Below are 26,376 nucleotides of genomic sequence, written 5' to 3' on the forward strand. Positions count from 1 at the left end.
GCTATTTTGCTTTTGTTTTTATTTATTTATTTATTTTGAGGTAAAGCCTTGCTCTAGTCCAGGCTGACCTGGAATTCACTGTGTAGTCTAGGGTGGCCTCAAATCACGGGTAATCCTCCTACCCTGCCTCCCAAGTGCTGGGATTAAAGGTGTGCACCACTACACCTGGCTATGCTTTCTTTTTAAATATTTTATTTTTTATTAATTAAGTTATTTGACAGTGAAAGAGGGAGAGAGAAAAAATGGTTTTGCAGGCAAATGCCTTAATCGTTAAGCCATCCCTCCAGCCCCCCTCCCTTTTAAATGTGGGACACATGGGGACCTCATTCCTGACTCATCCTTCTTTTTTTCTTTTGTTTTTTGGAGGTAGGATTTCACTCTAGCACAGGCTGACCTGGAATTCACTCTGTATTCTCAGGGTGGCCTTGAACTCATGGTGATCCTCCTGCCTCTGCTTCCTGAGTGCTAGGATTAAAGGCGTGCACCACCATGCCCTGCTTGACTTGTCCCTTTTTGAGCCTCGCCTTTTTTTTCTGCTCACTCCATTTGCAGAATTTATATTTCAGCCTTCACATTAGGAGGCATTCACTCCTGCATAGGGCCTGGCCCTGGGCTGCCTAAGTCATCCTATGGTCCTGCTTCTGAACCCACATTTACTCTAGCATGTCCAATGTTCTAGCATTTGTCTGCTTGGCCACTCTCCTCTTCCTGGCTGTGAGGCCCTTAGAGGCAGAGACTCTCCTTGTTTACCTCTGCATCCCTAGCCACAGAGCAGTGGCTGGCATGCTGAGGAACCTCAGCACTGCTTGTTGAATAAACGAGTAAGTAAAGAAGTGCAGTATGAGTCAGCCGCCGCACAGGCGCAGAGCAGCTCACCTGTCAGACAGACGTTCTTCAAGCAGGAACCAGGATGCAGATTCTCAAGTTCCACAAAACCCAGCCCAGGGACGAGTCCCAGCGTCTGAGGACCTTACTGAGCAACTAATGGGTGCATTCACTGCAGACACTGACCTGCATGCAAAGGTGCATCTACACACCTTTCCTTCCCATCCCATTCAGGTTTCCTTGCCCAAGCTGAGTGCAGATCAAACATCCCTGACCCTGCCTCTGAAAGGGGGATGGAGTGACAGAGAGAAGCCATCGAGCCCCTGACCCAAAACTTAAATGGAAGCAGTCAACTTCCTTCCATCCTCTCTCACCCCTAAGTGGGCTACACGGGGTACGGTCTATTTCTCCATGTCTTCTCCCATGCATGGCAGGTGAATAGCAGCATAGTTATGGCAACCACCTGCCAGGTTTTTGATATCCCTTTGATGGTTTTTAAAATTTATTTATTTATTTACAAGTAAAGAGAGAGAGAGAGAATGGGCTCACCAGAACATCTAGGTATTGCAAAAGAATTCCAGACGAATGCTTCACTTTGTGCATCTGGCTTTATGTGGGTACTGGGGAATCAAACCTGGGTAGTTAGACTTTGTAGGCAAGCGCCTTAACTGCTAAGCTATCACTCCAGCCCCAAAGAAGGTTCTATTCAGCCCACTGTTCCTTCTTCCTACAAACACAGGGAGGAAGAAATTGCTGTCTGCATCACCTTTCTAAGCCCCTGGCCAAACTTTTAGCCTCCTAGCTAGCCATGGGAATGTCAAGACTCTCCTTGTACCAAGCTGAATTACATGACCATAAAGAACTAAATTTCACTGATATTTATGTTAGATCACTGTGTGAGAAATGTAAAGAAAGTGAGCAAAATTGCTTAAGTAAGGGGTTAGGGAGTTGCGGTTGTGGAGGATGGATGCATTAACATAAACTCCACCCCCAGTTATTAGGGGGTCTTTTTATTCTCTTATCATATTTAATGCTAAATGACACCCTAAACAAAACACTGTAAGGCATCCAAACTTTTCATTCAACTGTCCCTAAATTTCCAGTTAATTCTGGTTGCCTCCTTTTATATTTCTTTTGCTCTTTCTTTCTTTCTTTCTTTTTTTTTGTTTGTTTGTTTTTCGAGGTAGGATCTCACTGTAGCCCAGGCTGACCTGGAATTCACTATGTAGTCTCAGGGTGGCCTCGGACTCACGGTGATCCTCCTACCTCTGCCTCCCGAGTGCTGGGATTAAAGGTGTGTGCCACCACACCCAGCTTCCCTTTATATTTCATCAAATCCCAATGATTTCTATGAGCACAAACTGGGATAGGAGATGGGGTATTGGGGTCTCTTTATAATTAACTCTGTGGATTTTATCTGAAATGATTCTCCAGTTTTTATCCATTTTTAGATTCATTCTTTAAGTCAAATTTGAACGTGCGAAAATTTAGGAGTCCAATAGTTAAATAACTCAGAATGGGGCTGGAGAGATGGCTTAGCAGTTAAGGCGCTTGTCTATGAAGCCTAAGGATTCAGGTTTGAGAGCCCAGCACCCACATAAACCAGATCGTTTGCAGTGGCTGGAGGCCCTGGCACAAGCATTCCCCCGCCTCCATTCCAAGTAAATAAATAAAATAACTCAGAATGAAGACAATCGCAAATGATATCACCAAGCAAGGCTCTTATGGTACCAATGGGCCATAAGATCAAGGTGTTTGTTTTTTTTTAAATCAATACTGACTTGTAGTTAGTTTTGAAGCACCATTAAATTGACAAAAGTGATTACTGCTGCCTTCACATCTGATGCCCCAATTCTTCATTCTCCGTGCCCTCTCTCAATGGCGCCATGTTAACCCGACGCAAGCTGTCAAACTAAATCATGGACCTAGGGTGTAAACCCACTTTCTAGTCTGTTTCCCTGGAATAGTGGGCGTGGCCTCTTTCTTGAAGCATCTGTAGTTTGGGTCTTGTATGCCTATCAAAGGCCCGTGTGTTACAGGACTGATCCTCAGGGTGGCGCTGTTGGGGGGTAGATTCCATTGCAAGTGGGGACCGGTGCTAGTGCAAGGTCTTTAGGTCATTAGAGGCATGTCCTTGAGGGGCACTGTGGGACCCTAACCCTTCCTTCATCTCTTCAGCTTCCTGGCCATGAGCAGGTTTTTCTCCACTCTGCTCTCCCACTATAATGTTCTCTCTCCCCACAGGTTCAAAAGGAACAGGACCAACTTGCACGGACCAAAACCCCAAACTGAGTTGAAATACATAAACTCACTATAAATTGGTTATCTAAAGGACTTGGTATAGTGATAAAAAGCTAAGTGTAACAGCCAGGCGTGGTGGTGCACACCTTTAATCCCAGCACTCAGGAGGCAGAGGTAGGAGGATTGTCATGAGTTCAAGACCACCCTGAGACTACATAGTGAATTCCAGGTCAGCCTGGGCTAAAGTAAGACCCTACCTCAAAAAAAAAAAAAAAAAGTAAGAACGAACGCATGCAAGCTGAGTAACATAAATATATATGGAAGAACGTTCTCCCAACCCAGAAACTCATCAGCTTGAACCCTGAAGCACAACATCAGAATACCCAACGGCAGGAGCAGAAGCCGCTCACAAGTGCCATGCACGATCATTAGCAACCTGCTAGCTTTCCCAGGGCCGCCTCCATAGATGAATATATGCACTAGGTATTAAACCATCTGCCACAGAGTTCAACCCAGTCTCTCTCTGAAGTGGCCAACTGCAAAGGTTACCCCTGAGTGTTAAGACGCAGAATACACTTGCATGACGTTTATCTTTACCCATTCTTAGGCTTTCCCGATAGTTCCTTTGTCCTCAACAACTGTAAGTGAGCAGCCTTTTGTTTTCCAGATTTGTGTAGCCTGGAGTTTAATGAAAAGATATTTAATCCTCTATGTCAACTCCTTTAAAGTTCAGCATCAGCTTTTAATAAAAATCAGGTTAAACAGGCTTGGGAGATGGCTCAGAATTGTCAAGTGCTTACGATGCAAAGCATGAGAACCTCAATTCAATCCCCAGCACCTATGTAAGAGGCAAGCATGCAGCATGAACCTATAATCCCAGCACCAGGGAGGTGGAGACAGGAAGATCCCCAGGGCTTGCTGGCCAGATAGTCTAGCCCACTTGGTGAGCCCAAGGTTCAGTGAGAAACCCTGTCTCAAAAAATAAGGTGAAAAGCAATTGAGAGAGACATATGATGCTGACCTCTGGCCACCCACACACATGCACAGGCACCTACACCAAAAAAATATGCACACACACATATATTTCATATACACGTGCAAAGAAAAAGAATGAAAAATTAAGAGAAGCTGCTGGGCTGGAGAGATGGCTTAGTGGTTAAGACACTTGCCTGCAAAGCCAAAGGACCCAGGTTCAATTCCCCAGGACCCACATAAGCCAGATGTACCAGGGAGCGCATGCATCTGGAGTTCATTTGCAGTGGCTAGAGGCCCTGGTGTGTCCATTCTCTCTCTCTCTCTCTCTCTCTCACCCCCTCCCTCACCCCGTCCCTCCCTCTGTCTCTCGACATGCCTATTTCTCTCTCTCAAATAAATAAAGAAAAATAGCCGGGCATGGTGGCGCATGCCTTTAATCCCAGCACTCGGGAGGCAGAGGTAGGAGGATCGCCGTGAGTTCAAGGCCACCCTGAGACTCCATAGTGAATTCCAGGTCAGCCTGGGCTAGAGTGAGACCCTACCTCGAAAAACCAAAAAAAAAAAAAAAAAAGAAAAAAGAAAAAGAATTTATTTTTTAAAAAAGAAGCTGCAAAAAATCTGATTAAAAATAGATGACATTTTCCCTATGATTATGGGACATAGTTTTACTTTAGTCCACTTTTTAAAACTATCTTTAATGTAGTCAATTTTTTAAAGATTTTCTTTTATTCTAGGCATGTACCACAATAAGCCCTGAATGAACTGGACCTATTTCCTCTCTCTCTGGAGATACTGAGAATACAATGATTAAAATTTTTCTTATTGAACATGAGTGTTTAAACTTATTTCCTAGCCGGGTGTGGTGGTGCATGCCTTTAATCCCAGCTCTCGGGAGGTAGAGGTAGGAGGATTGCCATGAGTTCGAGGCCACCCTGAGATTCCATAGTGAATTCCAGGTCAGCCTGGGATAGAGTGAGACCCTACCTCGAAGAAAAAAAACACAAAAACTTATTTCCTGGTCCACAGAGATGGCTCAGTGGTTAAGGCACTGGCCTGCAAAGCCTAACAACCAGAGTTCAGTTCACCAGTGCCCATGTAAAGCCAGATACACAGAGTGGTATGTGCATCTGAAGTTTGTTTGCAGCGGCTGGAGGCTCTGGCAGCCCATTCTCCCCCCCCCCCCCCTTCCTCTTTCTCTTTCTCTCAAAACTAAAATTAAACAAATAAAGTTTTCTAATAAGTAAAACATTTCCAGTGGTAGTTGAAGCTAAATGAATGGGACTACACCTATGTCAGGTTACCTCATTATTCTTATATATTTCTAGAGCAGGTTACTTTCTTATGTGTATATATTTGAGATGGACTTCAAGGGATGGCAAACAGACAGATAATCTTCTATGGTTTTACAAGTGAAAGCAACTTAAAGTAGCAAAATATCCTCCTTTCTGTCACCTTCTTCCAAATAAGCAATCTGTATATTAGATAACACTGCTCCTAACATACGCCCTCAGGGCGCTCAGCTACTAATCTTTACTCTGAGAAATAGCATCTGCCTTTACCCAGATTCTTAATCCAAGACAAAGCTTTATTCCTTGTCCTGGGTTGATTATTTTCCTCAAGGGTCCCTGTGGAGGGAGTCAGCCAAAGTCTAAGTGAATTACTTGGAGCTTTGGAAATCCAAACAGCCTACCTTACTGTTTGCCAGGCTATATTTGGCCATTTTTATTTAGATTTCTACTGAAAGTTAACTCAGAACACAAGTACTGTTTGTTTGTTTCCCCAAGGAGGCTTCTCAAAGGGTGGTCACCTTGTGACTTTACTGTCCTGCCATTCTCCAGAATCTGATTTCACTGAAAATGCTACTGACTGAAGGTCACGGATGTCAAATCCGAGGCTTTCTATGTGTGCCCTGCATGGGCACACACATATGCAAGTGAACACCCAGGAGGACTGCTCCCCTGAGACTCTCCTGGTACCCTCCAAAGACCCTGGTTTCTCTCCTACTCCCATCATTCCCCAGTTCTCTGTTAGTAGCATCTTGGATCACTTCTATGTCTCCTCTGTGGCTTCTTACATTAGCTGATAATCTTTGGAGAGCTGAATCACCATTTTAGTTGCACCAAATATCTATAAAATCTGCTCTACATCAAAAACTGACCCCCAAAGGGGAGCTGTACACCCACGGAGCCCAGCTCTCAAGAGCCACACGAACACTGAGTGTCGCCACTGTCTCTGCTTACTTTTAAAAATGTCACCCATTTGCCCTCTCCGTTTCCCACTGGTTTTTAACATGTCTCCAAGTTTCCTGAGACAGATTTTTCACTTTTTGAAAAGATGCCTTTCTAGCACTAATAAAACTTTCATATTTGTCTGCTTAATCACGCCAGCTTCACTGTCCCCTTTTTACTTTTTGTTTTTGGCTCAGAGGTATATGAACCATCTGTGCCTCTAAAACAGTTTGCTTAAATAGCCTCCAGGCAGATTTTATGGTTTTTAAGTTTTTTACTTTAACCTTCAGCCTGCTGTTAGCCATTTTCATCACAGTTTTAAAATCAGCCTCTTTTGGAAATGACTATCACTACGTGTGGTTTGCAGGAGCTGGGAGAACTGCGGGGGGGGGGGGGAAGGGGGACTGCCACCTCGAGCCCGGGTCCCAGCCATCTGAGGCAGTTGCAGGTGTGGGTCTCTATGCTGACGGCCACCTTCTCCATCTGGCATTCGAGGCGGCAGAGCAGACACGACACCTCTCATTTAGAATATTCATGTGCACATCACTCACTTAGGACACAGGAAGGTAACACCTGAATTACTTACCTGCCTGTTTATTTGTCATTACAATTCTACAGAATTGTCATCACGATCCTAGGCACTAAGATTAGATGCCGGGCTGAAACAAAGAATACAAAGAAAGAGAAGAGAATCCATGCCTTCCCATCACACCACGGTGCCAAAAAATTGCCCTCTGTTATTGTGCCAGCAGACATGCTGTGCTCTTTCCATTTGGTCACAGTTGTCCAGTGTAGGGACCTGAACACCAATCAGCTTCGGGGTCCTGGAATTTGTCGTGACCATACTCCTGGTCTGCTCCTGCATTAACGGTAGCATACTTCTATAGTTTTCACCATCCAGCAGAACTGTATCTCTTCATCACACCAGTGCAGAGATGGGGGAGGGGCATGTGCCCTTTCTGTGGCTTTTTCCATCAGAAACCACATTTGTCAGACAGTAATTACCATGCTCTCAAACCAGTGCATTTCCTCTTTCAAACCAAGGCATTTTCATCCAATCTTTTCTCTGTTGTCAGGGTTGCTTTTCTCATATATTTGATAATCAAAAATACTTAAGCTCCTCTTTTCCAGATCTCTAGCTTCTCAAGTACACGCCTCCCTCCCTCCCTCCCTCCCTCCCTCCCTCCCTCCCTCCCTCCCTCTCTCTCTCTCTCTCTCTCTCTCTCTCTCTCATGCATGCATCCCCTTTCTCTCTTCTATCTCTCTCTCTGCCCCTTCTCCTGCTCATCCATTACAATCAACACTTAAGCTCTTGCAGTTGTCATTGCTTGTATTATTTATTTACAAAGTGCTCCTTCCTTCAGGAGTTACAAGCTGTCCTCTGTGAAATGAGTTAGTATTGAGCAATGTGTTAACACTACAGTCCATGAAGCACAGAGAAAAGACTATTCGACAATAGTTCCCATGAGTTGGCAGAATGAATGAATTCACAAGCAAATGGATAAATGGTGTTAAGGTTTGGGAGAAAATTTTTATTTGCTCCATTTCTTATTTGTAGGTAAAGTTTTATCCCCCCCCCCCACACACACACAAAGATCTACAAATTAGCAAAGAACGAGCAAAATAATGCCAAAATTAGAAACTACACTGTTGTGTCTTCAGCCGGGTCAGCTCTCCCTTCCCTCTCCCTATGAGACATCTCTTTATCCCTCAGACCTGGCACGACCGCCCTGAGGGAAACTTCCAGATCTCCTGATGAGTAAATCCCCACAAGATGCTCTCACGGCACTATGTCTATACTGTCCCAGTTCACATGTGTGTTATTATCTAAAGAAGTGTTTCCCAAAAGACTGTAACCTTCATGAGAGCAAGGACCAAGCTTTTCTTGGTGAACCCAACGACTTCCACGATGCTTGACTCATAGCACACCTCAAAAAGGATCTGTTTGGTAAACAGATGGATGCAGTGAAAGTTCCAACACTCAAGCTTTCTTTCTCTTTCGGTAACCTGAACTTGATGCAGCCAGCTTCAGAGTGGATCACAGATTTTTTCCAGACATTTTTCTTTCCCTTCTGCTTAGCGCATACAATTCACAGCTTCAAAGGAAGTAACTTGAATATGTAAGATGGTGAGCTCTTGACAGCTAACAGCAGCCTCATCCCATCATACATACATCTGCCTCCCCATGTGCAGTAGGTTTCTTGGCCAACCTAAGCAGGTCACTTATACTCATAAAACTACATATGTACTGGGCTATTTCAACTGCACCTTTGTTACTCCTGTACAAACTGAGATAAGTAGCAGCTAACAGCTAGCACAATCACGTGTTCTAAAAAGAGCCTGCTCTTTAACTAAGATACTACAAGGTTCTAAAAATCAGGGTTCTCAAACCAGCTGATTCTAGATTCATCTAAGCAACCCATAATATGAGCTCACCTCACTTTTATTTCTCAATCCATATTTGGAGTCCAGATTACCTCTACATAACAAGAATAGCTAGACATGACCTGTTCATTGTATACAGCATTCAACCTCATGAAATAACTTGGCATTACCCCTCTCCACAGAACATGTGCCAGCACCTACCATCAGCTATGATCTAGTTTGCTCCCTTTTTAAAAATGTTTTTCAAACTTATTTTATTTACTTATTTTGAGAGAAAGAGAAAGAAAGGGAGAGACAGAGAGAGATTGGTTATGCCAGGGCCTCCAGGCACTGTAAATGAGCCCCAGACACATGTGCCACTTTGTGCATATGATGTACATGGGTTCTGGGGAATCAAACCTGGGTTCTTAGACTTCGCAGACAAGCACCTTAACCTCTAAGCCATCTCTCCAGCCCTCACTCCTTTTTTTAACAGTTCTCAGATTTTCATTCTCATTATTACCTTTCCCCATGCAGTCCATGAGATTTAAAGGAAACTAAGTTCATCTCCAGCATCAAAGGGTAGCCCTGATTCATTTCCACTAATTAGAACATAGCACTGCCCTGTTCACAGCTCCTGATTCAGGGCTAAGTGTGTGATGGCAGCAGAGCAATGAGGTGACTTTCAAGACCCTTTTGGAATGCTAAGACAAAGGTGCATGCTCCCTTAGATATGAGACAAGGAAACTTGTGGTCCTGATTACTTCTAGTAGCTCCAAGGGGAGCTTGCTTTGGAACATGAGCAACATTGAGCCTAGAAGAACACATTGGTGGAAAAAAAAATAATGAGATCATGATAAGTACTCCTGGATCAACCTACCCCCAAAGTACTCACTAACTCAGGACTTGATAAGGCCATCAAGAGAACAGATGCCTTTTAAGATTTGAAATAGTTTAACTTGGGTATTATGTTATTTGTATTTTGAATCCTGATATACCAGGACTGGAGAGATGGCTCAGCAGCGAAGATCACTTCCCATACAAACATCATGACTTGAGAGGGCCTGCCACTGCCTGAGTTCAATTCCCCAGCACCCCAAAAATATCTGGCCATGGCCATGCACTTCTATAACCTCAGTCTTGTGGGAAGACAGATCAGAGAATAGCTGTGGCTGAATAAGTGAGAGATTCCATCTCAAAAAAATAGAGATGAGCAATGGGTGGGGGGGAGACAACCAAGGTTCTCCTCCGGCTTCTGCAAGTGTGCACACACACACACACACACACACCATATACTACACATACACATGTAAAGATTTTTAAAAATCCAGATATACTTTATAAATAATTACCCAACAATGTCTACTCTTTGAATATCATAAACTTCAAAATAATTCTTACACCCAGAGATAGTACCTTCAAAGTCTCCTTTCATCATGCTACTTCTATAGGCAGAGCTTGAGAAGGCCTGTGTATACCACAGGTCACCAAGCCCAAGTCTGGTTCTGTGTGGAACTTGCCTTTAACTATGGAACCACCTTGGCCAGCTGTTGGCAGGCCTATCTATTTAAAATCATCATCAGAAAGTTGCACCAACAGTGTCCATCACTGCTCCTGCCCATAACCTTATCCCACTAAAAAGAGAAACACTAAATTAGTTTGACAGGCTTTTGCTACTGGGAAATGTTTCATAAATACTAATGAATAATTTAACAAATAAGGTATTTTTAGCTTTCTATTACCAGACACACCCAACTTTGATGGGAATTCTGTTGCTTTTCGTATTCTCCAAATCCCCCTTTGCACACGTGCTCTTAAATGTATCACTTCCTTAATGGAAGTTTCATCAGCAATGAGTCTCAGATCACTTTGCCATACTATGCAATAGCTTCCAGTAGCTGCATCACACTTAAAGCGAAATTCATACTCTCTCCTTTCCAGCCGTCATGATGTGGCCCATCTTGACCATTGAACTCCAGACACTCTGCCTTCTTGGAGCTCTTCAAAACTGCCAAGCCCCTTCCGGCCTTACGACCCCTGCTTCTCTTACTATTCTTTCCCTCGGCTACAAGGCCTTCATACAACTAGTCTTGTCATATCCTTTGTCCTTACTTACATATCATCTCTTCAAAGATGACATCAGTAATCACCATATAGAAAGTACCCCATCTCTGTCCATCCCCTCACTGTCTTTTTGCCACAGCATTTATCATTACTTGAGATTCTTTTACATACTTTTTTTTAACATTTGTGCACCATTTACCTTGCTCTTCCCCTACATACACCAGAATGCATATCCTTTTAGTCAGGGACCTTGTCTTTTACATACATATATATTCCAAACATGCCTAGTACATTATAAGAACTTTTATTTTATGTTATTTATTATTTTTTGAAATATTTTGTTTAGTTATTTGAGAGAGAGGCAGCTAGAGAATGGGCATGCAAGGGCCTCTAGCCACTGCAAATGAACTCTGGACACATGTATCACCTTGTACATTGGCTTTACGTGGGTACTGGAAAATCAAACCTGGGCCCTTTGGCTTTGCAGGCAAGTGCCTTAACTGTCAAGCCATCTCTCCAGACCTATTTTGGGGGGCTTTTGAGACAGGATATAATGTAGCCCAAGTTGGCCTCAAACTCACTACATAGCCATGGCTGGCTTTGAACTGTTTCTTCTGTCTCCCAAGTGCTGAGCTTATAGGTGTAAACCATCACACCAGGTTTTTAACATTTTATTTGTTTTTTTTTTTTTTTTTTTTGGTTTTTCGAGGCAGGGTCTCACTCTGGCTCAGGCTGACCTGGAATTCACTATGTAGTCTCAGGGTGGCCTCGAACTCACGGCGATCCTCCTACCTCTGTCTCCCGAGTGCTGGGATTAAAGGCGTGCGCCACCACGCCCGGCTTTATTTGTTTTTTGATATAGGGTCTCACCCGTAGCCCAAGCTGACCTTGAACTCATTCGGTTGCTTAGGGTGATTTCAAACTCATGGTGATCCATCCTCCTACCCTAGCCTTCCAGGTGCTAGGATTATACATGCAAGCCACCAACCACAAGTTAGTATTTTATTTTTTTATATTTTATTTATTTGCAAGGAGAGAGCATGTGTGTGTGAGAGAGAGAGAGAGTATGGGTGTGCCAGGGTCTCTAGTCACTGCAAACAAACTCCAAAGACATGTGCCACTTTGTACATCTAGCTTTACGTGGGTACTAGGGAATCAAGCCTGGGTCATTAGGCTTTGCAGGCAAGTGACTTAACTGCTGAGCCATCTCTCTAACCCAATATTTTATTTTTTAAAGACTGAAGGGATGAATATGTAACAAGATTTTAGGGTATTTTTCTTTGAGTAGGCTAAAAGCAAACAAACAAAAGCAGAAATGAAGCATGTTACGCACCCCCGCCCCCAGCCCCAGGCAAATCCCATTGACTCTCACAGTGTGTATTTATTTTACTGCCAGGACATACGAAACACAGACTACTATAGACTATCTGTGGACATGTCATGGCCTTCAAAGATTCTTCTTAAAACAGAAATTGGATGTACAGTCATAAAACTCTTCACCATATTTTAAGTATAAATCATTTCATCAAAACACATTACAGGATACATCATTTACTGGATTCATATAGATGTTACCACCTTATCATGAAGTGTTTGACAAAAGGCCTATAAAGGAGGGCTTACACCTCAAAATTCCTATTATCCACTGAGCCCCCAAAATACATTATTGGTGTAGAGTCAAATTCTTTTTGGTTAAGTTGGCTCTTTTAAAAATATTTTATTTTTATTTATTTATTAGAGAGAGAGAGAGACAGAGACACACACAGAGAAAGAGAGAGAGAGAAAGGGCACACCACTACCTCCAGCCACTGCAAACAAATTCTAGGTTCATGTGCCACCTTGTTCTTCTGGTTTACATGGGTCCTGGGGAATCGAACCTGGATCCTTTGGTGTTGCGGGCAAATGTCTTAGCCACTTAGCTGTCTCTCCAGCCCAGGATCCAATTCTTAATGCTAATTACCTAATCGAGAAATTTAAGGCAGGACCCAGGTATGGCAGTTCACCCCTCTAATCCCAGCATTTAGCAGGCTGAGGTAAGAAGATCACAGTGAATTCAAGGGAGGCCTAGAGCTACAGAGTGAGTTCCAACTTAGCCTGGGCTAGAATGAGAATCTAACTTGAAAACAACACAAGGAAAAAAGAAAATTAAGCTGGGAGTGGTGGCTCATGCCTATTATCTCAACACTGGGAAGGTTGGAACCGAAGGATTACCATGAATCCAAGGCAAATCTGGCTATAGAGTAAGTTCCAAGTCAGCCTGGAAAGGAAGAAAAGAAAAGAAGAAAGAAGAGGAAAGAAAGAAAGAGAGAAAAGGAAGGCAGAGGGGAAGGATGGAAAAAATAAAGACAGAAAAGGAAGGAAGGAAAAACAGAAGGAGGGAGGAAGAAAGGAAAGAAGGGAGAGAGGAAGGAAAAGAAATATACACACTAAGAAATTAATGTAATTAGCCAGGCATGGTAGCACACGCCTTTAATCCCAGCACTCAGGAGGCAGAGGTAGGAGGATTGCCATGAGTTCGAAGCCACCCTGAGAATACATAGTGAATTCCAGGTCAGCCTGGGCTAGAGCATGACCCTACCTTGAAAAACCATATAAATAAATAAATACAATTTAAAAAATAAATTAAAACAATTTCATAAGAGAAAAAGGTTGCATGATAAAAGTTAGATGCAAAAATCTATGATTTATATCATAAACTCTAATACTTCTGTAGAAAAATATTCATTTCCAAGTCAAGGCAGTTGTCTTTCTACGATCAAAAGTGGTTGAATACTTTTAAATACATTTCAATATAAAATTCTTCTACATGCCTCTAAAAGTCTTTCATAAATCACTATAATTTTTCCAAAGCACATTTGGGAGAAAAAAAATCATATCTACTAACTATATTTCCTCCATCAGAAGATAAATTAAGCAAAAAATACATTAATATCTGAATTTATAATAGAGTCATTAACCCTTAACCATAGCAAATGAATAAGGAATATTTTATCATGGAAGGATTAATCAGGGCTTTCCAATGCTATGCAATTTGACATTTTAAGGACTTAATCATGTGTAGATTTTATTCCTCTATTTACTTTTCATCAGAGGGGATGACTTAGAAAGACTTTACATGTTAGAATAAGTATAATTCTTGAGCTTAATCTCATCACATTAAATAAATGTCATTTCAAATAATATTACAGAGTTTAAAAATGGTCCTCGCTACTAAAATCATTTCTACTCTGGGCCAAGTTCATCTCACAAACATTGACCAAGAATGAGTCAGACACAGTAGCATATGCCTGAAATAGCAGCTAGGTGGGTATTTGAGGCAGGAGGATTATAAATTCAAGATCTATCTGGGCTACATAATGAGTCAAAGGCCAGCCTAGACAACTTAGTGAGACTTACCTCAAAATAAAAATCAAGGGCTGGAGAGAGGGCTTAGCGGTTAAGTGCTTGCCTGTGAAACCTAAGGACCACGGTTCGAGGCTCGATTCCCCAGGACCCACATTAGCCAGATGCACAAGGGGGTGCATGCGTCTGGAGTTCGTTTGCAGTGGCTGGAAGTCCTGGCATGCCCATTCTTCCCCCCCCCCCCCCCGTCACTCTCAAATAAATAAATGAAAATAAACAAAAATTAAAAAAAATAAAAATGGCTGGGGATGTTGCACAGTAAGAGCACACTTACCTAGCATATGCAAGACCTCAGGTTCAATCCTTAGTACTGAAAAAATAAAATAAAAGAAGAGAGGGGAGGGGAGGGGAGGGGAGGGGAGGGGAGGGGAGGGGAGGGGAGGGGAGGGGAGGGGAGGGGAGGGGAGGGGAGGGGAGGGGAGGGGAGGGGAGGGGAGGGGAGGGGAGGGGAGGGGAGGGGAGGGGAGGGGAGGGGAGGAGAGGAGAGGAGAGGAGAGGAGAGGAGAGGAGAGGAGAGGAGAGGAGAGGAGAGGAGAGGAGAGGAGAGGAGAGGAGAGGAGAGGAGAGGAGAGGAGAGGAGAGGAAAGGAAAGGAAAGGAAAGGAAAGGAAAAGGAGCCAGCATCAACATCGATTTAGTCTCAGAGCCTGAAACTGACTAACCTTCTGTTAGCAGTGAGAAAACACAAATTCTGGGAGGTTGTGATTACTGGACATGGACTTCCATCCTCTGCCATTGATTGATCTCTATCTTTGTTAAAGACTACAGGAGTTTCATTTAACTAGAGTGCTCAGTAAATTGCAGCAGAGCCCAAGCATCTTTTATAGATTCATTAAACCATTGATCTGCCTTCTTGTGCTTGTAGCAGTGCCCGGCCCTGGCCCACAGCCTGTGTTTAGAGGAGGTGCAATAGACTGACGCTGACATTTGTAACTTCCCAAGGCAGTCTGTCAGCAGACATTAGACTTCACTGTGCGCACAGTTACCCAAAGAGTAGATCATATCCTAAAGAATTTCCACTCACAGTCTGAACTCTAGGGCAGAAATCAAGCAGCAATCCAATGCAGCAAAGTTTTTGTTTGTTTGGTTGGTTTTGTTTTTTTGAGTCTAAGACTTTATTATAATGGGGGGAGGGAGAGAGGAAGAGAAGGAATGAGACAGAGAGGGAAAGAAGGGAGAGAGAAAGAGATGATGCATGCAGTACAGAGGAAAGCCAGAGAATAAGACTTATTGTATTCCATCCAAGTCCACGATAATATGAACAAAAAGCCAAGATCCCAAAGAACAAAGAGGTACATCAGCTTGCCCAGTTCACACATTTGCTTATGTATTCAAAAACCATCCAGAGGTGTTGAGATGGGGGAAAATGAAAATCACCACAGGCATGTCCAAAGCTTGGATCTGCTATATATGACCTGCTACGTGTACTAGGTTTTAGAACCAGACACTGCAAACACATATGAGAGAAATTCTGGATGCAATCTTCTACCTTAAAATATCTCAAAAAAGAAAAAGAAAAGAAATCTAAAGGCAAGCCCCTAGGCTTCTTATGCATGTACTTAATTAGATTTTTAACATCTTCTAACGAAGTATGAATGAACATAATATAACTTCAATCCCAGGAAAATGTATAATCATTTTCTCTTTGTTTCTCTGGGCAGCTCATTCAGTACTCTTAGAACCTTGTTTGTCTCCTGGCTATCAATAAAATTTCATGATGCCATATTTTTAAGTATAAAGAGTAATTCTGTGCTGAATGTAGCTTATGAGAGGCCAAATGGCCCCCTAGATAATTCTTCTAATGCTCATTCTTCAGATCAACATGGATACTGTCTGTGGCAAGGTGAGAAACTTGGCAATGCAAGTGACTGGATAAGTAAGGAGAATGCACATCCTAAGTAAATAGAACCGTTCCCCATCATTTGTTTACTGAGCTGCCTACTGCCCAAATAGACAGCAGGACAACGAACTCCAAACATGCACTTTTATCACTCGGCAGCAGCAGTCACCGGGACACAATGGGGCTGATGCAATCTGACAGTGTGGTTAATGTTAAAAGGGAGCAGGCCTCTTAGATGGATTGGATAATTACTGGCAGGTCAGATGAGAAAAACTTGATTTAAGCGAATAGCATTAGCTATCACCAGAAAGATGGCCAGAGATTTACAGTGACTAAAAATTAGCATTCCAACATATGTGGTAACAGCCTTATGTGCTGATCTGCAGGTGAACAGATTCAGATCTAAGAAAAATCCCCATCTCTCCTTCCATTCACTGAAAAGACTGAATTGTGAAGCTATTTAGAGGTTTTTTAAATGTTTTATTTATTTACTTATCTGCAAGCAAAGAAAGATAGACAAAAGAGGGATAGATAGAAAGAGAGAGAGAGGGAAAGGGCACACCAGGACCTCCAGCTGCTGTAAATGAACTCCAGACATATAGGCCACTTGGAGCATTTGGCTTTATGTGAGTACTGGGAAATCGAACCCAGGAGGCAGGCAAGTGCCTTAATTGTTGAGCCACCTCCAGCCCTATTTAGACTTTTGATTACTCCCTCACATTTAATATAAAATTCCTAACATTATTCAGAAATTTATGTCCATTCTGGATAGCCTATTCAAATTATTTCTCCCACTATCTTCAAACATGGAGACCATTGAGAAGAGAGCAGTTGCTAACCCTTTCCTTGAGTACAAACCCATGTACCCCATTCTCTTTGTGTCCCAGGTCCCCCCCACACCACTCTGTCTCTCAAGTCATTTTCAGGATTTTTATTTTATTTATTTGAGAGAGAGAGAGAGAGAGAATAGGCACACCAGGGCCTTCAGCTGCTGCAAAGGATCTCCAGATGCATTTGCCACCTGGTGCATCTGGCTTATGTGGGTACTGGGAAATTGAACCTGGGTCCTTATACTTGGTAGGCAAATGCCTTAACCACTAAGCCATCTCTCTAGCCCATTTTCAGGGGTTTTGATAAACACAAAGATCTGGTGCTTGTCCCCTAAGTTTCTGATGGCTTCTTAGGGGCTAGCGAGGACATTGTATCCCACTTAACTTGCAGAGCCTCTGGATTGGAATCCGTTCAGGCTTTCCTCAAGAGCCTGTGCTTCAAACTTTAAGCTGATGTACACCGTACTTCACCTGGCAGAACTTTGCTCTGCCCCCAACCCCAGTGTGTTTCCAAGGGCTCACATTTTCCCTCTGCTCTTGCTTTCACAGGCTGTCATGCACAGCCGCTCCATTCCACATTTCAAAATGCGAGAGAACAAGAAAAAAGCTGGATTTGTCGTATTCTCCTCAGAGCTTCCTGTGTCGGAAGGGACTCAGCCATTTGCCTACACGCTCAAGCCCTGGGAGGAGGAAGTGCTCTACCTGTGAGGCTGTGAGCAGACATGCAATACTGTTTCCAGAGAGTGCAGAACCAAGACCGTGGTGCCAGTGGACAGGACTAACAGGATCCCTGGCACCCAATAAAAGCAAGGTGAGTACATGGGAAGAACTCGAGAGAGAGACTCCCTGGCTTCATTTACTTGGGACCAAACAACACGTACATGCAATTAGCGAAAGCAAGTCAGTGGCCTGGGCTTCATGTGCTCAGGGGACATTAATTGCAAGTTGTTTCTTAATGTCTTTCTCCAAACCTTTGTGAATAATGGCCATTTTACCCATTAAATCTTGCAGGTGTTTAAAGAAAAAAATGGACACCTTAATCACTACATTAACAGGGCAATTGTTACATATTTCTCCTGCACTAGCTGTTTCTATAATTAAGCCTGAAACCAAGAAATCTTTCTCAGGATATGCTCAAGTTTAATTAAAATAAAGACAAATAGTCGATGTATAAATAAAATGTAACCATAAATAGCATGATGATATATATATGCTAATTCATGATAAGTTCCTGTGAAAGAGGTCTCCTAATAAAAGACTGTTATGTATCCAGGTATATAGCTTCAGCCAAACTGTGGTGGCACACGTCTTTAATCCCAGCACTTAGGGGCAGAGATAAGAGAATTGTGAGCTTGAGGCCACCCTGAGACTACATAGTGAATTCCTGGTCAGCTCAGGCTTTAGAGCAAGACCCTACCTCAACAAACCAAAATATAAATAAATAAATACAGGTATATAGCTTGAAAGTAAAAGAAATGTTTAGTATGCAATAGTCTCCTCATAAAATATTTGTGATTCATCATTTAAAAATTTCCCATCTTTGTTTCTTTTTTTTAATTTTTTGTCTATTTTTATTTATTTATTTGAGAGTGACAGAGAGAGAGTGAAAGAATGGGCGCATCAGGGCCTCCAGCCATGGCAAATGAACTCTAGGTGCATGCATTACTTTTGCATCTGGCTTATGTGGGTCTTGGGGAATCAAGCCTCGAGCCGAGGTCCTTAGGCTTCACAGACAAGCGCTTAACCGCTAAGCCGTCTCTCCAGCCCCTCCATCTTTGTTTCTAATACACCCGTATCCTCATATCTATATGTCCATGTTAGAATCATCCCACAATGACCACTGGGGGACAAAGTTATCATATTGAAGAAATATTTCTATCTATCCCTGTTGCATACTATGGGAAACTGGAATGAGGAATCCAAACTTTGATGCTGTTCATCTTCAGAACACTATAAACTTGAGGTTTAAACAAGGAACAAAAACAATCATTCTTTATCCAGCCTACCTTGGCCATTTTCATCAATTTTGACTTTCTGTTTGATTTCTGGATATAAATTTAGACTTGGGGTATTTCTTCCTTGTGACAAAGGAAAAAGATCAAACAGAGGCTACATAGAAATGACTATTATTTGTGGTCTTCTTGGCCACTCTCCTTTGTTTAGAGAGATAATGATTATAAAGAACATTCTGAAGCAGTTTGCTACTGTACAAAGTAAAACTGGTATTTTAAAAATACCAGTTGGAGGCTAGAGAGATGGCTTAGTGGTTAAGCGCTTGCCTGTGAAGCATAAGGACCCTGGTTCGAGGCTTGATTCCCCAGGACCCACATTAGCCAGATACACAAGGGGGCACACTCATCTGGAGTTCGTTTGCAGTGGCTGGAGGTCCTGCTGCGCCCATTCCCTCTTTCTCTCTCTCTCTCTCTCTCTCTCTCTGTCGCTCTCAAATAAATAAATAAACAAAAAAGTTTTTTAAATACCAGTTGGGGGCTGGTGAGATGGCTCAGTATTTAAAGCACTTGTCTGAATAGCCTAATACCTAATGGCCAGAGTTCAATTACCCAGTACCCATAAATAGACAGATGCACAAAGAGGTGCATGCAACTGGAATTCATTTGCCATGGTTGAAGGCCCTGTGGGGTGCCCATTCTTTCTATTTATCTCACTTCTCTCTATCTTTCTCTGCTTGCAAATAAATAAAAAGATATATTTGAAATAAATTTTAAAGTACAACTTGGTCTAAATGTGTCTTCATTTCATGCAAAACTATTAAGGAGGCTTTGCAACTTTCCAACTACTAATGAATCACTAGAATAAACATGTTCTCAAGTCCTGCTCTACAGTGGCCTCATAAAGGAACTAAGGAAAGACTGAGCTATTAGTTCCCTGAAAAGTTACTCCTGTCTCAGTGATATTGGTATTCCATTGTTCACCCAATGCCCATGAACTACATAAGCTCCACCTACAGTAGCTTCAAAACTTCTGCATCAGCAATTGAGCCTTTTAACTATCATGATATATATATTAAACTATAGACTTGTCAGAGCCAACATCCTGCAATGTGTAAAGTTGTAGTTAGTTGGATTCCTTAAGTGAATACAGCTGTGATTCACAAGTTTCTCCTTGCAATATTTAGTAGAAGCAGTTGGGAAAAAATGCCTACAGACTTATAGCAATTCAAACAACTTTTCAAACAAAAAATTAAAATTTAGTTTAAAAGTATATCCAATATATGTCATAATGGGTTAATTTGGTTTCCTTTCTACCTCATCTTACTTCACTGTTGGGCTTTATGAGAGGTGAATATAACATTTTTCAACAAACACAGCAACCCAAAGAAAAATGTTTGAGAAGCAAATGAAATTTAAAGAGCCCCATTGTCAGTCGGCCTTCTTTTTGAGCGCTAGGCTATTTTTGTCCTGTTAGTAGTGGCGACACCATGCTGCAGTATTCCCAACAATTTGTGATGAGATGAGCACAGGGACCCGCAGGCACAGCTGTCCAATTTACATTCACAAATGCAGGTGTTGCTCAGACACAAAACAGAGGTCAGCCCAACACTGCTCCTAATTAGCTACCTTTTCTACTAGGATTTTTCTTTGTAAAGTTATGCATGCAATTTGAGTTCAACTTAGAGACCATTTTTAGATCCCAGCATGCTATCCAGTAAGAAATAGGCTGTCATTATAAAGCATAATTCACAGCATAGTTAATTTTACATGATTTTTTAAAAAACCTCTATACTATACCTAAGACAAAATTCTATTTTCTGCATGCATTGTTCACTGTTCTTCATCTACTCAATATTTAAATATACAAGATTTAGCTCTTTTAAAAAATCTGTTGTTATATAGGAATGGATTTTTTTTTCTTATTTCTAAAATGGAGTCCATAATTTTAATGATGACAACTAAGAACTTCGTCAAATGATCCAAGAAGAGAAGTAGCTATCTGCTTTTGTCTCCAATAGGGAACACTCTGGGGCTTATTACAGCCATTCTTAGAAATGGCAGGATGGAGGCTGGGATCTAATACAAGCCATTAGGAAACCTAATCCCTAAATGAAATGACCACAAAATCCTCTCAGTTAACAGAAAGGCAGCAGCTGTACATGTTTATAGTCATACAATAGAATATTGTTTCAGAGATAACACTCTTAAAACTAAGAAATAAAAGAGTCCAGCAGGTGATGTAACACGTTTATTTCTCTAGTTGAAGGGAAGAAAAAAAAAAAAAGAAATAGGCATAGCATGTCAGAGCTTTGGAATACAAAAGGGGGAAGATGAGAGAAGACAGGTATTCTATGCACACTAATGGGCCATTGAGACCAGCAGGGAAAGTCACTGGCAAAACATCAAACCACAGGAATTCCCAGGTTTTGCACGAGGTAGGGGACCTACCCCAGTAACTCCTAGTGGAAAGTAAGGTGTAATCATCCTTTTTCCATTGCTGACTTTTACCTCTTGTATTATAAATACTAATTCCTATCTTGGTTCTCATTATCCATTTTTCAAAAGTGTATGATATGGAGGCTTAAATTCAGGTTGACCTTAAACTTTATAATGATATTTTTTTACAGACATATAGTATTCTGGAGTGCTTTTCCAAATGGCATCCTATGCCTTTCTTCACAGACTTAGAATAAAGTAAAAACACTTTGCAAAGTGCAACTTGTATCACCAGTGTTGTGACAAATGCATCTTGCTGGGTTTTATTCAGTGCATACAGCCCGTCAAGACTAACCCTTCAGAATTACAGAAAGACAAAAAGCTCTGTTCTATAGCCATCCTCTGTGGTGGAATTCAAAGTATTTTGTTGTGGTAAGTAGGGCTTTGAAGAAGAAAGCCTATGGCCCACTCCTGGAATAGTTACCCTAGTGCTCAGCATTCAAAATGGGAGCCCCAGGGTCTTGGAGATCATTTTAATCCCCCTATATTAAAACAAAACGTGTCTCCCATGCATTGTTCTTCCCACTCACCCCTCCCAGGGGAAAGCGAACTCCACTGTTGACCATCCCCAAAGAATTCCAGACAATTTCCTTACTTGCCTCCCAGGTCCAGTGAAGATTATGAGCCTAATTCTTAGAGACTGCTACTAAAATTCCACCCTGCTGAATTCTGCAGCCTAATTCTTCAGGCATTATGTTTTTGGCAGAATGAATGTGACCCAAATTTGTAGGAGAAAATTTGCCGCAACAGTGCTTCTTGCAATGCAGTGAGCCCATGATTAGCATTTCAGGATTGCAAATATTAGACTTTAAAAATATAGTAATTGTTTGCTTAACTCAAAGAAGGTCAGATTTTGATCATGTATTACAGAAATGGAATACAAAATGCTTAGGGAAATGTGGACAACTTTGTGAATTAAGGAAGCTTTACAGATCAATGGAAAAATAACCAAGGACTAGCCACTGACTTCAATATTTGGTGGCAGAATACAGCAGGTCTTCAAAGACTGATGTTAGTGTGTGTGTGTGCGCATGTGCGTGCGATTGGGAAAACATCACGCTTCGCGTCTCCCATCAATAGTGACTGATACTCTTCTGAAAAGGCCATGTTCAGATCTAGGCTGTCTTTTAAAGGCAAAGTCAAAACTGTAACTATGACTGTTCCTGTGTTTACCCACTACGCTCTCACAAATGCTTGGCTGTGTAGCAATGTTGGCTTATGTCTTCATTTCCCCTTTTGTCAAGATCAATCAACTTTAACACAGACTGTCAAGAGAGACTTGACAATTTCTTCTTCTTCTTTTTCTTGACTAGAATCTGTGAGTCAAGTTTTGGAAAAGTCCAACAGCAAAATTCCCACGGGGAAGACGAATTAAACTGGGTGGATGGCCTACAGCTTGCTGGCCATGCTTCTGCAGCTAGTTTCTCCACTCTCCTACGAGCCCTGTGCCCTCTCCTGCTGGAAAAGCCGCCTCTCCTCAGGGCACCGGTTGGCATCCCCCGGGGGGCGGAGGCCCTCACCAGATTCATTCACCCTCTCAGAACCCAAACACCCAGCCAAGAGAAGGTGAAGGTCGGCTTACACGCTGGGGGCGGGGTGCGCGTGCGTCTGACTCCACACGGCTAAGCAGGACACAGGAAGGCAGGGCACACGACAGTACACGCGGGGGCGGGGCGGCAGGCCGAGGCGCGTGCGCGTGCGCGCGCCTGCGCAGAGCGGCCTCCCGGGCTTACCTTGTTTCTCTTGAAGTAGGCTCGCCGGCAGGCCGCAAAGCACTTCTCGCTGCAGAAGCTTTTCACCTCGCTCCCCATACTCAGGGAGTAGCGCTTGATTCCCACTTTCTGGCACCAGGCACACATTATTTGTACATTTGACACATCATCTTCTATAACGAAAGTATAAGAAAAATGTTCATATCAGAAGCAAACATCCCCTTCATACTTTAGACACATCCTCACCCTGACAGAGCTCCCCAGGGTCTGACTGCGTTTTTTTCAGACCTCACCATTTTCTGAACAAAATGACCAGCTCTTGGTGGGAAGGAGAGGGGGCCTGAGGTTCTTTCTGTTTCTCTCCCCTTCTCCACCACCCCAACCCCTCAAAGTTTTAGAAAGATATTTTACTTAAAAACCAAAGCATAAGGCCCAGGGGGTGGGAGGGATAGAGGTGGTTGGTGCATGTCTTTAATCCCAACACTGGAGGCTGAGGTAGGAGGATTGCAGCCAGTTCCAGGCCAGCCTGGAACTACCAAGTGAGTTCCTGGTCAACCTAGAGACTAACCTCAAAAAAAAACAAACAACAACAAAAAAAGCAAAAGAGCCTAACTGCAGAGCAACAAGTTCCTAGGACTTCTACTCTCAATTGATCTAGTCAAACAAGTAGTAAAAAGAATAAATGACTTTTTTTTTTTTTTTCAAAAGTCCTGCTGAAAGTCTCCAAGATCAGAGCCAGGCATGGTGGCACACACCTTTAATCCCAGCACTCAGGAGGCACAGGTAGGATTGCCATGAGTTCGAGGCCACCCTGAGACTACATAGTGAATTACAGGTCAGCCTGAGCTACAGTGAAACCCAACCTTGAAAAAACAAAACAAGAACAACAACAAAAAAAATCAAACCAAAGGAAGTCTCCAAGATCAGCATTGGGCGGGACAATTTGTGGGGTAACCTGCAAACACAATGCCCTCATGTGAACCCTGGCAGTCAGGGGTCAGGCTCCACGGTGACATGCTCCTTGTCACTGGTAAATGATACGGGCTGTTGTTTATTCTTGGCATATAATGATTCTTAAGCCTTGGATTTAGTTAAAAAGAAAGTTACCAGTGGCCAAATTCTGGCAATGGCAAGGACGACTCTGGCTCACTGAACAGTCTCCTAACCATGCGGCCTTCAGAAGCTGGCTTCAGGGAGCTATGGGCCTGAGTTAACTTCTACCACATAATGTAGTTCATGGACCCCGGATGAAGGAACAGTAGTGGGATGTCAGATCCTTTGCAACCAAATCAGGAATCCTCTTAGCTCCTGGAGGACACCTCCACATCAACCAGGTGCTCAGAATGCTTATTACAGATGGTATGTAAATATCTCTAATATTTAAAATATTGTATTTTATTTCCTTTGTATGAGAAGAAAACAAGTTTAAGTATCACAAACAGTTCATGCTATTACCTTCATTATTGTCTAAAACAAAGACAATCTTTTGAAAAAATTTTAAGTAAAATACAATTGAGTAAATCATGGTGCAAGTGGTAAGAAGTTACAACACAATAGGAATGGTGATATTCAAATAACTGAAATTTGGAGAAAATTAGTCTGTTTTAGGAGAACAAAAGGAGACTTCAGAAGTTTAAGAAATATTTCCTTGCTGCCTCCAGAGTGCTTCCGTTGTATCTTGAGTGTTCTCTCATTCTGCCAGTGAGGATGTGGTGGTGGAGTGGGTGTGGGGAGGCTCTCTGTTTGCCACTATTAGCAACAGCTCTCCTCCCTTTATGGAGTTTTTCTTTTTATTAACTCAGACTTATGCTCCAGACATGAATGATAATTACAAAATCCCCAACAAACTCTGGCACAGTGCTGTCTGATTTCTGAACAAAATCCCCCAAAGACTAATTGCTAAGCAAGGCCTGGCCTGTGAGTGGGTGACACAGTCATGGTTCACAGAGTCTGTCATGCAACCATCCCACTTCCAGGGAAGAGATTTGGTTTGAGGCAGTGTGGTCATCAGCCTGCAAAATTAGAAGCAAACTAATTTGTAATGCAGTGGTCTCTCCCTGAGTAACACCACTCAGAACTAAGGACAACACTTTATTGACCTTAATGAAATAAATATTGTCATTTTAATAAACTGTCCTATTTCACAAATTATACATTTGGATCTACTGTTAATCAAAGGAGGCAATATTTTTTTAAAAAAGGATCTTTGATGTTAGTAAACATTTTTGAGATCAGTATATCCTTTAAATGAAGTTGTAATATAAATTCAAAAGTATAATAATTATTGCGTTTAATAATTTGTTCAATTCAGAGAAAGCCTTTATTTGCATTTTGTATATAGCACCTATCTACAAATAGATATTGCACATAGTATGAAAAATTAACAAGGCTCCATAATTTACCTCAGGTGTAGTAGAATTCACTTAGATTAGAAGTAGCTTAAAAGAGAAATCATGCCTCATTGCTAAACTAGCCAGCACTATATAGTTTCTATTGTTCTTAATCAATAAGATGCCTTAAAACCTTAAGTTCCTGAAAAAGAAGATGATCAGCAGAACTCTTACAAATAATCCAGTGGCAATAAACTTGATTCTAGTGAAATCTGTAAGGAAAAACAATTGATGAAGGAAATCTTTTGGTCTCACAGTTTAAGGAGTCGCACTTCCCAAGGTTCACCTCGTCGTTTCTTCCTTTAAAGGGTCTGATTTGGGAAACAAAACCTGAGCTTTTCCAAGTTCTAGATTTTGTAAGTGTAACCGAGTGGAGAAAGGGTAAGGGGTAAAGCAGTTAAGGCCAGTGCTTAGGGCGCTGCAGGGGCCTGGCCTGGAGGACAGCGCATGGAGCCAAAGGGCAAGTCCAGGACCCTTTCCACACGTCACTCTACCGTCACCAGACAGGCTTACTTGTCTTTTTTTTAAGAGATGCAAGAACACTGCTTACAAAGACCTAATAAATAAAAGTGTGAAAATTTAAAACAAATTAGTCTTATGGATCTGCAAAGCAACAATAAGGGAAAATGAGACAAAGGAATTATGGACTTTTGTTTTGTGTCTGACAGTTGGAAAAGCCTTAGAATGGTGGTTAGCATCTGTCCTGTTAAATAAATCAGTAGTACATTCATTTTTCATAAAATTTTGCTTCCTACAGGCGAACGCACTAGAAAGCTTCCATCATATTTCTCCTTTTCTGTCACCAAAATTATTGACAGCTAATCATCCAAAGATAAGTCTGATAAATGGGTTATGTCAAATGATCAAGAAAACATTTTAAGATATTGGAGGCATTCTAGTCTTATAAAAGTCAGCTGTATTAACATCATACTTAAACTAATCCAGAAAAAAATTAGGATGATATAATTATTTTTGTCAGCCAAAAATAAAATAGCTCAAATTCTGCCACCAGACATGACATGATGTCCCCACTTTAATATGACTGTTCCTAAAAGATA

At 42.0% G+C, this 26,376-nt stretch overlaps 1 protein-coding gene across 1 annotated transcript in view; it reads right to left on the minus strand.

The window, feature by feature from the left end:
• LOC101609007 (sine oculis binding protein homolog) overlaps positions 1-26,376 on the minus strand; it is a 199,836-nt gene that overhangs the window by 122,690 nt on the left and 50,770 nt on the right. The window contains exon 4 of the mRNA XM_045155067.1: positions 22,950-23,101. Coding sequence (XP_045011002.1) covers positions 22,950-23,101 — 152 coding nt within the window. The remainder of the gene's footprint in view (positions 1-22,949; positions 23,102-26,376) is intronic.

The sequence above is a fragment of the Jaculus jaculus genome, chromosome 7, assembly GCF_020740685.1.
Source record: "Jaculus jaculus isolate mJacJac1 chromosome 7, mJacJac1.mat.Y.cur, whole genome shotgun sequence".
NCBI classification, from domain to species: Eukaryota; Metazoa; Chordata; class Mammalia; order Rodentia; family Dipodidae; genus Jaculus; species Jaculus jaculus.